We start from the raw sequence: 16,915 nt of genomic DNA on the forward strand, positions 1-16,915 counted from the left end.
GGCTTCTGCTTTCTATTATGGTGGGTCTCAAGTTCTCTGACCTGTGATGGGTGGCTGTAATATATAAACATGCAAAAATAATTAATTTGGAATGTTTTATATATGTACTTACAGAGTAAATTCTCAATGGCCTTTTTCTTAGAGAGGTACTGAGAGCTCAGTCATTTGATTCTAATTAAATACTTTGTTAAAAAAAAACTGCAGTTGTAATTAACAATAACAGCTAATTTTTATTACTACGTGCCAGGCACTGTGCTAATTACTTTCCATTCTTCACAGTAACCTACAGAATAGGTAGTATTATCACCCCCATTTTACAGATGGCAAAACTGAGACTTCAAGAGTTAAGTAACTTGCATCTGGTCAAATAGTCCATAAATGGGGGCTATGAATCAAACCCTGATGTCTGACTCCAAAGCCCAACCAGTATATAGTTGTTGAATTAACAGACCCAGTGGCTCTCTCCTAATATAGCTACTCTGGCTGTTTTAATTCCATGGCAATGATCTTTGAGGGCTCAGAAATGTCCCAGTCCTTGGGACGTCTCCCTCTGCTTGGACCAAAGAGACAACAAAGAATAATAGTCTTAAATGCTTTTTTCTGTTTCTCCCCTCTTCTACGTCAGTCTTATGACTTAAGTACTATAAGGGGTAAGTGGGTGAAGAAGACACTGCCCCTACCCTCAGAGAGTTTACAATCAGTGTATGCAAAGAATGCCCACTCAAGGGGGGTCTGTGTGGTGTCCTCTTACCTGGGAAAATGTCATCTTTCCTTTCATGAGGCGGGCACTGGAACCATCTGGGCCTCCTTTCTTGAAAACTTCATTCAAAAAGCCTCTGGAAGACAGAAAGAGACAATAATAACAACATCATGAATATTCAGATGGCTTCATTATGGCTGCATGTAGGAGACAGACACTATTTCTGTTCACTGAAAAACTGCTGTTAGACAGGCATCCTACAATGGACTGAGGAGTGCAAAAAAAAAAGAGAGAGAGAAAGAGAATGAGTTTAAATTGGGCTCTTTGTCTTCAAGGAGCAATTCAGCTGGAGACACGAAATAATAAACTAAATGCTAAACACCCTCAAAGGTCAACAGGTTCATGGGAGACCACCTATTAGAAGAAACTCCAACTGGAGGTGCTTCCAGCTCTACCACTTACGGGGCAGATCAAGCCCAGACATGCAGTCATTGCTATCTTTAGCTCATTTGCACAAAGCATTGCCCCAAAGGACTTTGTATTATTATTATTATTAATGTCTAGTCTTCAAAAGGAATGACTTTTTTTTTCTGATTTTGATTCTGCACATATAGTTTTTATTTTTCTTAATCTCATCTTCTAATTTTTTAAAGTTTCCTTAAAAAAAAAAATTAGTTCTTATTAATCCTGCATATGCTCCTGAAGAGTAGGAGACACAGAGAGAAAGTTGATTACCCTCTCACTTCCCAACATTGAATATTAAAGATCCCACTCCACTGTCCTCATATTTTTCCTCCCCCTAATGGGGACTCCCCCTCATGGCCTGCTGACTGACATTAGATAGATACAAGGATGGCACATACATGGCACACATGCACACTGCCGCTCCTCTGCACGCCAGCAGATCTTGATACTTATCACCACCTCCTATCCCACTGAGTCCAGACACTGATTTATAATCAGTGCTCCAGGGAAATAATTATAATCTACTGGAATTGCAAGCTAGTTGAAGTATTTACCATTTCTGAGTCAGAGAACCAATATCTCCAAACCGTGAGTTTCATTTCTGATATGGGCAAGTAACTTCTATCAGACTAACCCTCTTGTAAGTAACAATAATCAATTCTGGGCAAAACAAAAATATACAATGTGAAGGTACTGGACAGTGAACAAAAGGAGGCAGAAATTGAACAGGGTGGAGCAGCACTGGGTAAAATTCATGTTTGTATACAGTTTTAAGGGATCCTGGGGGCACAGTGGTTAAAACACTTGGTTGCTAATCAAAAGGTCAGTAGTTTGAAGCACAAGCCACTCCGCAGGAGAAAGATGTGGCAGTCTGCTTCCATAAAGATTAGAGCCTTGGAAACCTCTGTCTTACAGGGTCGCTGTGAGTTGGAATGGACTCAAGGTCAGCAGTGGAGATAAAGTTTTGCAACTGGGGGCACTTTCTAGACCACATGGTGCAGAGTAGCTGGAATTCAATCAGAAATTCACAATCTTCCTGGCATGAAAAGTGAGAAGATAAAGTCTGGGGCTACCATTGTAAGAGGAGAAATCCCATAAGCGAGGAAGACACAGAAGGGAGAGTTCCAAAATCTGCATATAAACTCCACTCAGATCCTTAGCCAACCCTCAAAGTGTGCACACATGCAGAAGACTCCATGGTGCCCAGCAAAAAGCAATAGTTAGAAGTCTGAAAGAATGAATCTGTTCCAGCTGCTGATCACAGCAAGAGAGATAAAGTTTGAAGTTCGAGTTTAGCCAAGTTAGCTGCCTGCTTTAAAAAAAAAATTAATATTCTTCAGAAGAATCCAGTCTCTACAATTTAACATTCAAAATGCCCAGAATATAATAAAAAATTACCAAACAAGCTGTCGAAAGAAAAAATAGTCAATAGAAACTACTCAAGATTACCCAGACATGGGAATTGGTAGACAAGGCACTATTATAAATAAGCAAAGCACATACAAGAAAATATGATCATAATGAGTGAAAAATTGGGAACTCTCAGTAAGTACGGCTATAAAAATGAACCAAAAAAGAATCTGTAAGAAAAAAAATCAATAATAAAAAGACAGCAGCCCAATAAAAAAGGACAGAAGACTTAAGTTGACAGTTTATAACAGGAGATATATGAATAGCTAACAGGTGCTCAACCTCATTACTCAGTAGGAAAATGCAACTAAAAACTACAAAGAGATATCACTTTACACCCAGCAGAATGGCTAAAGTTTTTAAAAACTGACACCAAATTCTGGTAAAGATTTGGAGCAACCAGAACACTAATACACTCCAAGTGAGAAGGTAAATGGAGCAACCATACTGGAAAAAGGTTTGGCAGTTTCTTATAAAGTTAAACATACACCTAACCTATGGACATCAATTTCACTCTGAGAGATTTCCTCAAGAGAAATAAGAACACATGTCTACAAAAAGGCAGGTACAAGAATTTCGGAGCAGCTGTTTTCATAAGAGCCAAAAACAGAAGCAACCCAAATGTTCATTAGCAGAAGAACAGGTAAACCAATAATGGTCCATTTATACAAATGAATACTATTCAGTAACAAAAAAGAATGAACTATACACAGCATAGATGAATCTCAAAGACATTACATATTATGAAAGAAGCCAGATATAGAAGAAAATACTATTTTAGAACTGAAAAAAGTGATGAAGTAAAAAAAATTTAAAAAGTGGCTGTCACCTCAGCAGGAGGGGTTGACTAGAATGGAGGGCGTCACAAGGGACCTTTCTTGGATGATGGAAATGTTCTCTGTCTTCATGGAGGTGTAGATTCCAGAGATATGTAATTTATCATACCTCACTGAATTGAACATTTAGGATTTGTGCATTTTACTGCATGTAAATTTTACCTCAAAAATAAAAAGAAATGTAAAGAAACCTTAATCTCTGGTTTGCAAATTTGCTTTCCACAATGGTGTGGATTAGCAATCCTGAAACTACTTTTTGTGTATTCTAGACTCGCACAAAGTGTAAACATATTGAGAATAATGAGAGCCAGGTTTCCCATCATTGAAGGGAAATTCATGGAAAGGAGGAAGACCAGAATGAACCCTGTAGTTTTAGATGGGAACTGAAGGTATCATATGAACTTACTTTTTTTAACACACACACATGCACACACGCACAAACACACACACCCCACCCACAACTATTTCCTAGCTCTGGCCATTGAGAGGTACTAGAAATAAAGACAAGCCAGTAGCAATGAGTACACTGTGCTCCCAGATCCTGGTTTGGCAACATCACTCTCTCTGAAAATGAATCAGCGTTCCTCGAAGAAATGGCTCATTTCAGTGTTGATGTAAGGTAAGTACAAGATGAGCCTGGAACGTCCTGTTGCACCAAAAAGGAAGAAGGAATTCAAAGGATAATGGGGACATCATCAAAAGGACACAGGAGCTAGATTGATGGGGGCTGAGGATCAGAATAGCTAATAATAGTAATGGATTATAAAGCTCTTGGCTGCTAACCAAAACATCAGCAGTTCGAACCCACCAGCCACTCCAAGGGAGAAAGTTGTGACAGTCTGCTTCCATAAAGATTTACAACCATGAGGTGGAGCCAAGATGGCGGAATAGACAGATGCTTCCATTGAGCCCTCTTTACAACAAAGACCCGAAAAAACAAGTGAAACAAGTATATTTGTCACAAGCTGGGAGCCCTGAGCATCAAAGGCAAGCTTAGACAACGAACTGAGGGGCAGGGGGAGGAAGGGGCCGTTCAGAAGTGGAGAAGAGTTACCGGACCTGAATCACGGAGAACCCTCAGGCACCATTCCCTGAGCGGTGGCGGTGGCGGGCTGGTACTAGCGTTCGGCTGCAGTTTCCTCAGGGAGAAGCAGCCAGCCACACAGTCACAAAGCCCACTCACACCTCCGGAACCTGAGGAGAACGGTGTGCTCTCGGCAAAAGCTAAGTACTTGTGTCTATTTTACTGCACCCACCCCCAAGCCAGCTTCAGCGGCTGCATCCCTGTGCCTAAGATAGACCCTAGTGAGCTCCTAGAGCCATCCTCACAGCCTTGGGGAAGGAAAAAATTTGCAACTAGGGGGGAAAGATAATTTGCTAGCTCCATTAACCGGGGGAGCTTAGGACAGAAGCGGCTCCTGTCCAGGCAAAAACCATCCATGGACCTTCAGCACCTTTCCCTTCTGCATGGACCTGTGTGGGCCTATTTTGGGAGAATAGGCCCTTGCTGGCAGACTCCAACCATTTCAGCTGTGCGGTGGAGAGGTGGATGTATGACGTTTGACATTGCTTTGCCTATTAAACAAGTCCTCACCTACCCACAGCAGGTACCTAAGGACTGCTAGCTCCACTCAGGTCACTGAGCCATCCGTGACAGGGGTCCAAAGATAACTAGTACCTCTCAGTCCTTACAACCAAAAACTTTGGGTGCTCACGGTCCCACTGCAGAACGCACCCACCAGCACACTCTAGGGAAGAGAGACATGTTTTCCTCATAGACACATGGGGGTCGGTTCTCAGCCCCCTGCCTTGTTCACAGTGTGACCCCCTGCTGCAATCAGATACCGGTAAATGCACTAATCATCCCTGCCCCTCTAAGACTGTAGGACAGAGCCTGTACCACACACTTGATGGTCACCTACCTGGAAACCTGAGCTGAATTCATACAAGAAAACTGAATGGGCTCCTAGACTGATATACCTGATAACAGCTCTAGCCAGCTGGGGACAGGACACCAGAGCACCAAAGGTGAAAATAATCAAGCTAGCTCACTCAAGCAACCCATAGGGGTATGCCAAAACAAAACAAAGCAAGCAGCTACGACACAGTAAGCAAGCATAAACTAATACAATAACTTATAGATGGCTCAGAGACAACAGTCAATATCAAGTAACATAAAGAAACAGACCATGATCACCTCAGCAGGCTCTCATAACAAAGAATCCAGGGATCTTCCAGATGAAAGTGCATTCCTGGAATTACCAAATGCAGAACACAAAAGTTTGATACACAGAACCCTTCAAGACATCAGGAAGGAAATGAGGCAATACGCAGAACAAGCCAAGGAACACACAGATAAAGCAACTGACAAAATTAGAAACATTCAGGAACATAACAAAAAGTTTAATAAGCTGGAAAAATCCAAAGACAGACAGCAATCAGAAATTCAGAAGATTAACAAAATTACAGAATTAGATAACTCAAAAGAAAGTCAGAGGAGCAGAACCGAGCAAGCAGAAGCTAGAATTTCTGAACTCGAAGATAAATCACTTGGCACTAATATATTTGAAGAAAAATCAGATAAAAGAATTTAAAAAAATGAAGAAACCTTAAGAATCATGTGGGACTATATCAAGAGAAATAACCTACGAGCGACTGGAGTACCAGAACACGGAGGGATAACAGAAAATACAGAGAAAATTGTTGAAGATTTGTTGGCAGAAAACTTCCCTGATATTGTGAAAGATAAGAAGATATCTATCGAAGATGCTCACTGAACTCCACATAAGGTGATCTTAAAAGAAAGTCACCAAGACATATTATAATCAAGCTTGCCAAAACCAAAGATAAAGAGACAATTATAAGAGCAGCGAGGGATAAATGAAAAGTCACCTACAAAGGAGAGCCAATAAAAATAAACTCGGACTACTTGGCAGAAACCATGCAGGCAAAAAGGCAATGGGATGACATATTTAAAAAATGGAAGGAGGCGGGGCCAAGATGGCTGACTAGGAGACGGTACCTCGGATCCCTCTTGCAACAAAGACTCAGAAAAACAAGTGAATCGATCACATACATGACAATCTACGAACCCTGAACAACAAACACAGATTTAAAGAGTTGACCTGAGTGACAGAGACAGAGAACGAACAACTACGGGGAAGCAGTGACTATTTTCGGAGCCTGGAGCCAGCGTCCCAGTCAGGTAACCTTGGCGCCGGGCTTAGGACTGGGCGCAGGGGAGCTGAACACGACATCTGTGATGGCGCAAACACGGGGCGCAGCCCTACCCCCCTGAACTGACCCCGGGAGGGGGCCCAGCTGGTCCGCGCAGACGGCATGGCGACGCGGCTGGTGGGAGGAGAAGTCCCCAGGAGGCAGTGACTGGTTTTGGAGCTGGGAGTGCCGCGTCCCAGCCAGGGAACCTTGGCGCCGGGCTTAGAAATGGGCGCAGGGGAGCTGAACACGACATCTGTGATAGTGCAAAGACAGGGTGCAGCCCTAGCCCCCTGAACTGACCCCGGGAGGGGGCCCAGCTGGTCCGCAGGGGCGGCGCGGTGACGCGGCTGGCGGGACGAGGAGTCCCAGGGAGGCAGTGACTGATTTTGGAGCCGGGAGTGCAGCGTCCCAGCAGGGGAACCTTGACGCTGGGCTTTGGACTGGCAGCGGAGGATCTGACTGCGGCTTCAGCGGGCCAGACCCTCGGGGACAATCTCCAGACAGCCAGCACACATAGGCGACACGCCCCTCGGGAATCTCAGATAAAATAGTCATCCCAAGCAAGATAAGCAACTTTGGCTATATTCCGGGGTGCTACTCTCTGCTGTTTTTCTGAACCATCCCCTCCCCTTCCCGGGCAGCTTCATTAACATTGGAATTTCCTGAGCCAGAGGGAGAACAGCTCCGGCTCTGCGGCTTTGCTTCCCCCTCCCCCCCTTTTTTTTTTTTTGGTCTTTTCCTAACCCATTCTTCCAGCCTGAGAGAAGCAACCACAAAAAACCCATGGACCAAAAATACTTCCCTAATTGGACTAAAAACACAGAACCAGCTCCAGCCAAGCATATATGATCCAAATCTCGGGCTTTCATCCTTACAGGGAACAAGGTGGCTGTGAAAATGCAAAGGCAGTTCTGATAGGGATCTGAATGCATTTTTTTTAGCAGATTTACTGGAAAAACAAGTTCCCCAGGTCTGATATCTCTGCTTATTCAACAAAGCCCTAACTGACCCACAACAGGGAACTGAGGGCTGAAGCTCCCCCCAGACCACCTAGCCTCTTGCCTTAGGGGTCTAAGGAGGGTGACACCTACCAATCGGTAGAGGTACTTGCATTGGGGGCCTAAGGTACAGCTGCAGAGCCCTCCCACCAAGGTGCTATAGGAATAGAGACACAGCTACCTCACTGACACTTGGGGGAAGCCTGTCAGCATCCTGCCCCCCCCCGGAGTGTGAACCCCAGCTGCTAATAGAATCTGGTGCACACAATTATCACCACTACTTCTCGAGGTGGATAGGTGTTAGGATGCAGCACACACTTGATGACCCAAAATCAGATTCTACTCAAGAATGGTGAATAGACTCAGGCATATATATCTGGCAACAGCCCAAACCAGCTGGCCATAAGTAAGTCAAGGGCTACTACAAACAAGACAGCACAATCTAGTAGCCCATCCACATATACTGAAAGAAAACAAAACAAGATAAGACTCAGTGAGCAAATATAGAATAAATCACTACTATATCTTTTTTTTTTTTTTTAATCTTAGTGATGGGTCGGAGACAGCAGTCGATATCAAACCACATAAAGAAGCAGACCATGACAGCTTCTACAACCCCCCAAACAAAAGAATCAAAATCTTTCCCAAATGAAGATACAATCCTGGAATTATCAGATACAGAATATAAAAAACTAATTTACAGAATGCTTCAAGACATCAGGGATGAAATCTCAAATGAAATAAGGCCAACTGCAGAAAAAGCCAAGGAACACACTGATAAAACAGTTGAAGAACTCAAAAAGATTATTCAAGAACATAGTGAAAAATTAATAAGTTGCAAGAATCCATAGAGAGACAGCATGCAGAAAACCAAAAGATTAACAATAAAATTACAGAATTAGACAACGCAATAGGAAGTCAGATGAGCAGACTCAAGCAATTAGAATGCAGAGTGGGAAATCTGGAGGACCAGGGAATTGACACCAACATAGCTGAAAAAAAAATCAGATAAAAGAATTTAAAAAATTGAAGAAACCCTAAGAATCATGTGGGACTCTATCAAGAAGGATAACTTGCATGTGATTGGAGTCCCAGAACAGGGAGGGAGGACAGAAAACACAGAGAAAATAGTTGAAGATCTGCTGACAGAAAATTTCCCTGACATCATGAAAGACGAAAGGATATCTATCCAAGATGTTCATCGAACCCCATTTAAGATTGATCCAAAAAGAAAAACACCAAGACATATTATCATCAAACTTGCCAAAACCAAAGATAAAGAGAAAATTTTAAAAGCAGCCAGGGATAAAAGAAAGGTCTCCTTCAAGCGAGAATCAATAAGAATAAGTTCAGACTACTCAGCAGAAACCATGCAGGCAAGAAGGCAATGGGATGACATATACAGAGCACTGAAGGAGAAAACCTGCCAGCCAAGGATCATATATCCAGCAAAACTCTCTCTGAAATATGAAGGCGAAATGAAGATATTTACAGATAAACACAAGCTTAGAGAATTTGCAAAAACCAAACCAAAGCTACAAGAAATACTAAAGGAAATTGTTTGGTCAGAAAACCAGTAATACCAGATACCAGCACAACACAAGGTCACAGAACAGAACATCCTGATATCAACTCAAATAGGGAAATCACAAAAACAAATTAAGATCAATTAAAAAAAAATGCTCAAAAAAGGGAATCATTGAAGTCAATACGTAAAAGATCACAATAATCAAAAAGAGGGACTAAATACAGGTGGCACAGAACTGCCATATGGAGAGGGATACAAGGCGATATAGGACAATACAAGTTAGGTTTTTACTTAGAAAAATAGGGGTAAATATTAAGGTAACCACAAAGAGGTATAACAACTCCGTAACTCAAAATAAAAGCCAAGAAAAACGTAGCGACTCAACAAACATAAAGTCAAATACTATGAAAATGAGGATCTCACAACTTACAAAGAAAAACGTCTCAGGACAAAAAAGTAAGTGGAAACATGAAATTGTCAACAACACACATAAAAAGGCATCAAAATGACAACACTAAACACTTACTTATCTATAATTATGCTGAATGTAAATGGACTAAATGCACGAATAAAGAGACAGAGAGTCTCGCACTGGATAAAAAAATGGAAGGAAAAAAACTGCCTACCAAGAATCATATCCAGCAAAACTGTCTCTTAAATATGAAGGTGAAATTAAGACATTTCCAGATAAACACAAGTTGAGGGAATTCATAAAAACCAAACCAAAATTACAAGAAACACTAAAGGGAGTTCTTTGGTTAGAAAATCAATAATATCAGGTATCAACCCAAGGCTGGAACGCTGGGCAGAGCAACCAGAAGTCATCCCAGACAGGGAAATCCAAAAAAACAAAGCAAGATTAAAAAAAAAAAGCCCAACACAGGGTAAAGGCGATGTTATTATATAAAAGAAGACAACATTAAAATAATAAAGAAGGACTAAGAAATGTAATCACACACCTTCCATCTGGAGAGGAAGATACGGCAATACAAAGATATAAAAGTTAGTTTTAAATTTAGAAAAATAGGCGTAAATGATAAGGTAACCACAAAGAAGACAAACTGTCATACTCATCAAAATAAAATACAAGGGGAAAATACAGACTCAGCAGAAACAAAATCAACGACAACAAATATGAGGAAAGGACAATATATAAAGATAATCTACTCAGCACATAAACACAAGTGGGAAAAAGAAACTCTGTCAACACACCAAAAAAGACATGAAAATGATTGCACTAAATTCATACCTATCCATAATTACCCTGAAAAAAATGGACTAAATGCACCAATAAAGAGACAGAGAGGGGCAGAATGGATTTAAAAAAAGTTCCGTCTATATGCTGCCTACAAGAGGCACACCTTAGACTTAGAGACACAAAAAACTAAAACTCAAAGGATGGAAAAAAATATGTCAAGCAAACAACAATGAAAAAAGAGCAGGAGTGGCAATATTAATTTCTGACAAAATGGACTTTAAAGTTGAATCCATCAGAAAGGATAAGGAAGGACACCATATAATACTTAAAGGGACAATACATCAAGAAGATATAACCATATTAAATATTTATGCACCCAATGACAGGGCTGCAAGACACATAAAACAAACTCTATCAGCATTGAAAAGTGAGACAGACAGCTCCACAATAATAGTAGGAGACTTCAACACACCACTTTTGGTGAAGCACAGGACATCCAGAAAGAAGATCAATAAACACACGAAGATCTACATGCCACAATCAACCAACTTGACCTCAGAGACATACACAGAACACTCCACCCAACAGCAACCAAGTATATTTTCTTTTCTAGTGCACATGGAACACTCTCTAGAATAGACCACCTATTAGGTCATAAAGCAAGCCTTAGCAGAATCCAAAACATAGAAATATTACAAAGCATCTTCTCTGACCTTAAGGCCATAAAAGTGGAAATCAATAACAGGAAAAGAAATCAAACACTTGGAAACTGAACAATAATACCCTGCTCAAAAAAGACTGGATTATAAAAGACGTTAAGGATGGAATAAAGAAATTCAGAGAATCCAATGAGAATGAAAACACTTCCTATCACAATCTTTGGGACACAGCAAAAGCAGTGCTCAGAGGCCAATTTATATCAATAAATGCATACATCCAAAAAGAAGAAAGGGCCAAAATCAAAGAATTATCCTTACAACTTGAACAAACAGAAAGAGAACAACAAAAGAAACCCTTAGGCACCAGAAGAAAACAAATAATAAAAATTAGAACAGAACTAAGTGAAAGAGAAAACAAAAAAAAACAACTGAAAGAATTAACAAGACCAAAAGCTGGTACTTTGAAAAAATCAACAAAATTGATAAACCACTGGTCAAACTGACAAAACAAAAACAGGAGAGGATGCAAATAGCCCGAATAAGAAATGAGACGGGCAATATTAAAACAGACCCAACTAAAATTAAAAGAATCGTATCAAATTACTATGAAAAATTGTACTCTAGCAAATTTGAAAACCTAGAAGAAATGGATGAATTCCTAGAAACACACTATCTACCTAAACTAACACAAACAGAGATAGAACAACTAAATAGACCCATAACAATAGAAGAGATTGAAAAGGTAATCAAAAAACTCCCAGCAAAAAAAGCCCTGGCCTGGACGGCATCACTGCAGAGTTCTACCAAACTTTCAGCAGAGTTGACACCACTACCACTAAAGGTACTTCAGAGCATAGAAAAGGACAGAACACTACCAAACTTACTCTGTGAAGCCACCATATCCCTGATACCAAAACCGGGTAAAGACACCCCCAAAAAAAGAAAATTACAGACCTATATCCCTCATGAACTTAGACACAAAAATCCTCAACAAAATTCTAGCCAATAGAATTTAACAACATATCAAAAAAATAATTCAGCATGACCATGTGGGATTCATACCAGGTATGGGGGGATGATTCAACATTAGAAAAACAATTAATGTAATCCATCATATAGATAAAAGACAAGAATCACATGATGTTATTAACTGATACAGAAAAGGCATTTGACAAAGTTCAACACTCATTCAGAATAAAAACTCTCAGCAAAAAAGGAATCGAAAAAAAATTCCTCAACAGAATAAAAAGCATTTATACAAAGCCAATAGCCAACATCATCTTAAATGGGGAGAGAGCCTGAAAGCATTCCACCTGAGATCGGGAACCAGACAAGGACACCCTTTATCACCACTCTTATTCAACATTGTGCTGGAGGTCCTAGCCAGAGTAATTAGGCTAGATAAAAGAAATACAGGGCATCAGATTGGCAACGAAGAAGTAAAAGTATCTCCATTTGCAGATGACATGATCTTACACACAGAAAACCCTAAAGAACCCTCAAGAAAACTACTGAAACTAATAGAAGAGTTCAGCAGAGTATCGGGATACAAAATAAACATCAAAAATCAGTTGGATTCCTCTACACCAAGAAAAAGAACATCAAAGAGAAAATCACCAAATCAGTATCACTTACATACAGTAGCCCCCAAGAAGATAAAATACTTAGGAATAAATCTTACGAGAGATGTAAAAGATTTATACAAAGAAAACTACAAAACGCCTCTGCAAGAAACCAAAAGAGACCTACATAAATGGAAAAACATACCTTGCTCATGGACAGGAAGACTAAACATTGTAAAAATGTCTATTCTAACAAAAGCCATCTATAGACTTAATGCAATTCCAATCCAAATTCCAACGACATTTTTTAATGAGATGGAGAAAAAAATCACCAACTTCATATGGAAGGGAAAGAGGCCCTGGATAAATAAGGCATTACTGAAAAAGAAGAACAAAGTGGAAAGCCTCACTCTACCTAATTTTAGAACCTATTATACCGCCACAGTCGTCAAAACATCCTGGTACTGATACAACAACAGATACATAGACCGATGGAACAGAATTGACAATCCAGACATAAATCCATCCACATATGAGCAGCTGACATTTGACAAAGGACCAAAGTCAGTTAATTGGGGAAAAGACAGTCTTTTTAACAAATGGTGCTGGCATAACTGGATATCCATCTGCAAAAGAATGAAACAAGACCCACACCTCACACCATGCACAAAAACGAGCTCAAAATGGATCAAAGACCTAAATATAAAAACTAAAACAATAAGGATTGTAGAAGAAAAAATAGGGGCAGCGTTAGGAGCCCTAATACATGGCATAAACAATACATAAAACATTACTAACAATGCAGAAGAAAAACTAGATAACTGGGAGCTCCTAAAAATCAAACACCTATGCTCATCCAAAGACTTCACCAAAAGAGTAAAAAGATTACCTAAAGACTGGGAAAAAGCTTTTAGCTATGATATTTCTGATCAGCGCCTGATCTCTAAAATCTACATGATACTGCAAAAACTGCAAAAAGACAAATAACCCAATTAAAAAATGGGCAAAGGATATGAACAGGCACTTCGCTAAAGAAGACACTCAGGTAGCTAACAGATACATGAGGAAATGCTCACAATCATTAGCCATTAGAGAAATGCAAATCAAAACTACAATGAGATTCCATCTCACTCCAACAAGGCTGGCATTAACCCAAAAAACACAAAATAATAAATGTTGGAGAGTCTGTGGAGAGATTGGAACACTTATACAGGGCTGGTGGGAATGTAAAATGGTACCAACACTTTGGAAATCAATTTGGCTCTTCCTTAAAAAGCTAGACATAGAGCTACCATAAGATCCAGCAATCCCACTCCTTGGACTATATCCTAGAGAAATAAGAGCCTTTACACGAACAGATATATGCATACCCATGTTCACTGCAGCACTGTTTACAATAGCAAAAAGACGGAAGCATTGATAAAAAACTGATGAATCCGTGAAACACTTCATAACATGGACAAATCTGAAAAGCATTACGCTGAGTGAAATTAGTCAGTTTGTCGTGAGGAAGGGGTCACAATCGACTACTCCAAATGATCTGTGTCTTTCCACAATGTCTTTATTAGTTATTAGGTACAGAGGTTTCTTGGCTACCCTGGACGCCAGTGATCTCAATTCACCAGGGGAAAGGAGAGGGAAAGCACGCAAGCTTACAGCAAACGAGGATGGTGTTTGGGCCTTGTTGTTTTCTGGTCAAGGCCACTCTTAACCATGCCGTCATCAATGGCTCGAATGTCAAATCAGCCTCAATCCCCGAGAATCTCTCACGGATTCCTGTCATGTCTCTTGAACACAAGGGCTTATTATCCCTTAGCTCTAAACGTATGGCCAAAGCAACATGCATTGGGTCGGGAGTGAACCAGGAGTAAGCCCGGGTGAGCTGCTGCAGCTCACTGCTTCCTAGCTCACTGAGTCTCGACCCTCAACGTATGACTGAGATAGCAGAGCAACAAGAAATGTGTGTTAGACTAGGAGGAAGATCGAGAGTAAGCCTGGGCAAGCTGCCACAGTCCACTTCTTCCTGACCTCCTGGACCCTAGTCCTCAACGTATGACCCAGATAGACAACGTCTCTAGGACTTGGGAGTAAGCCCAGGCAAGCTGCTGCAGCCCACTGCTTCCCAGTCGGCAACGTATGACTGAGTTAGCAATGTCCCTGGGACTTGGGAGTAAGCCTGGGTGAGCTGCCACAGTCCACTGCTTCCCAGTCCACAATGTATGACCAAGGTCGCTCTGGTTATGACTCCAAGCAAAGCTGAGTCTTAGTGTCCCTTCTTTTATACACATTGGAGCTCTTTGAGCACATTTGGTTGGTGTTGATAAATCCTTGTTTATGACTTAGTTGGAGCTCTTTGAGCCCATTTGGTTGGTATTGTTAAGTCCTTGTTTGTGACTTAGTTGGTCCCGGTGTCTTCTGTTGATAAGGTTGTTTTTCTCCTCTAGGTTGCATCATCTTCTTTACCTCCTTTCTTCACATGCTGTTTGCTTGTACACTTGCTTTCAGCTAGCCTGCTCTCCACACAGTTGCAAAAGGTCACGTATTGTATGAGACAACTACTATAAGCACTTGAGAAATAAACAGAGAAGAAAATATTCTTTGATGGTTATGAGAGTGGGGAGGGAGGGAAGGTGTGAGATGGGTATTCACTAATTAAGATAGTAGGTAAGAACTACTTTAGGTGATGGGAAAGACAACACACAATACAGGAGAGATCGGCACAACTGGACTAAACCAAAAGCAGTTTCCTGAATAAGCTGAATGCTTCGAAGGCCAGCATAGCAGGGGCGGGGGTTTTGGGGACCGTGGTTTCAGGGAACATCTAAGTCAACTGCCATAATAAAATCTATTAACAAAACATTCTGCATCCCACTTTGGAGAGTGGCATCTGGGTCTTAAACGTTAGCAAGCGGCCATCTATGAAGCATCAATTGGTCTCAACCCATTTGGATCAAAGGAGAATGAAGGACACCAAAGACACAAGGTAATTATGAGCCCAAGAGACAGAAAGGACCACATGAACCAGAGACTACACCAGCCTGAGACCAGAAGAACTAGATGGTGCCTAGCTACAACTGACAACTTCCTTGACAGGGAACGCCAACAGAGAACCCCTGAGGGAGCACGACAGCAGTGGGATGCAGACCCCAAATTCTCATAAGACCAGACTTAATGGTCTGACTGAGGCTAGAAGGACCCTGGCGGTCACGGCCCCCAGACCTTCTGTTGGCCCAGGACGGGAACCATTCCCGAAGCCAACTCTTCAGGCATGGATTGGACTGGACAATGGGTTGGAGAGGGATGCTGGTGAGTGAGCTTCTTGGATCCGGTGGACGCTTGAGACTATGCTGGCATTTCCTGCCTGGAGGGGAGATGAGAGGGTGGAAGGGGTTAGAAGCTGGTGAAATGGACATGAAAACAGAGAGTGGAGGGAGGGGGTGGGCTGTCTCATTAGGGGAAGAGCAAGTGGGAGTATGTAGCCTGGTGGGGCAGTGGTTAAATGCTATGGTTGCTAGCCAAAAAGTTGGCAGTTTGAATCCACCAGGCGCTCCTTGGAAACTCCATGGGGCAGTTCTACTCTGTCCTATAGGGTCTATGAGTCAGAATCCACTCGATGGCAACAGGTTTGGTTTTTGGTTTAGCAAGGTGTGACAGACGGACTTGACTGATAAACTGTCACTGAAAGCACAATAAAAATTAAAAAAAAAAAAAAGACAATAGATTGACTTATATTGACTGGTATTTTAAAGGCATGGTATTTTTTTTTTAATTATTTTAACCTTTCACTTGGCTCCCTAAAGCAATCTGAAACAAGTACTGGAACTCCCAAAAGGTAACTTTTCAGCCAGAGTCCACCCCCTGTAGAAAGCACCCACTTGCGCAGGGCAAAAGCCGGCACCGAACAGGGCAGCGGCGCCAGGTCCTTACCTAGGCAGCGCCAGGGTCTCCTCGATGCTAACCAAGGCGGCGGCGATCGAGGGCAACACCAGCACTCCGTCCAAGCTGAACACTGCCGCACGCAGCGCCATAGCTGGTCTGCGTGGCTGCCTCGGACCTAGGGGTGTGCAGGAACCTTGGGATCGCGAGGCTGGACGCGACGCCGCCCGGGCCTCGAAACACGAGTCCGCCCCCGCCCCCGCCTCCCGCTCCCCGCCGCCCCGCCCCCGCTCCCCGCCGCCCGCCGCCCGCCGCCCGCCGCCCCGCCCCCGCTTCGTGCTTGTGCCGGCGCTGGTAGTTTCTAGCCTAGGCCTCCGCCATTTCCTGGTACCTGAACCGTAGGCTAGAATGAAACGCCTTCGGAGGCCTGAATGCCCAAACTCTCTCTGTGCACCCACAGGCCT

At 42.0% G+C, this 16,915-nt stretch overlaps 1 protein-coding gene across 2 annotated transcripts in view; it reads right to left on the minus strand.

The window, feature by feature from the left end:
- The window catches only part of EPHX2 (epoxide hydrolase 2), a 79,405-nt gene extending 62,704 nt beyond the window's left edge, over window positions 1-16,701 (minus strand). The window contains exons 1-3 of one of the 2 annotated variants that reach the window (XM_049865694.1): window positions 16,503-16,629; window positions 15,795-15,936; window positions 752-836 (exon numbers count right to left, since the gene is read on the minus strand). In XM_049865694.1, the coding sequence (XP_049721651.1) occupies window positions 752-778 (27 nt within the window). In that variant the 5' untranslated portion in view covers window positions 779-836; window positions 15,795-15,936; window positions 16,503-16,629. Of the gene's footprint in view, window positions 1-751; window positions 837-15,794; window positions 15,937-16,502 lie in introns of both variants that reach the window. The other variant, XM_049865693.1, reaches the window with a different exon arrangement.
- Window positions 16,702-16,915: the final 214 nt, after the last annotated feature.

This window comes from Elephas maximus, chromosome 22 (assembly GCF_024166365.1).
Source record: "Elephas maximus indicus isolate mEleMax1 chromosome 22, mEleMax1 primary haplotype, whole genome shotgun sequence".
NCBI classification, from domain to species: domain Eukaryota; kingdom Metazoa; phylum Chordata; class Mammalia; order Proboscidea; family Elephantidae; genus Elephas; species Elephas maximus.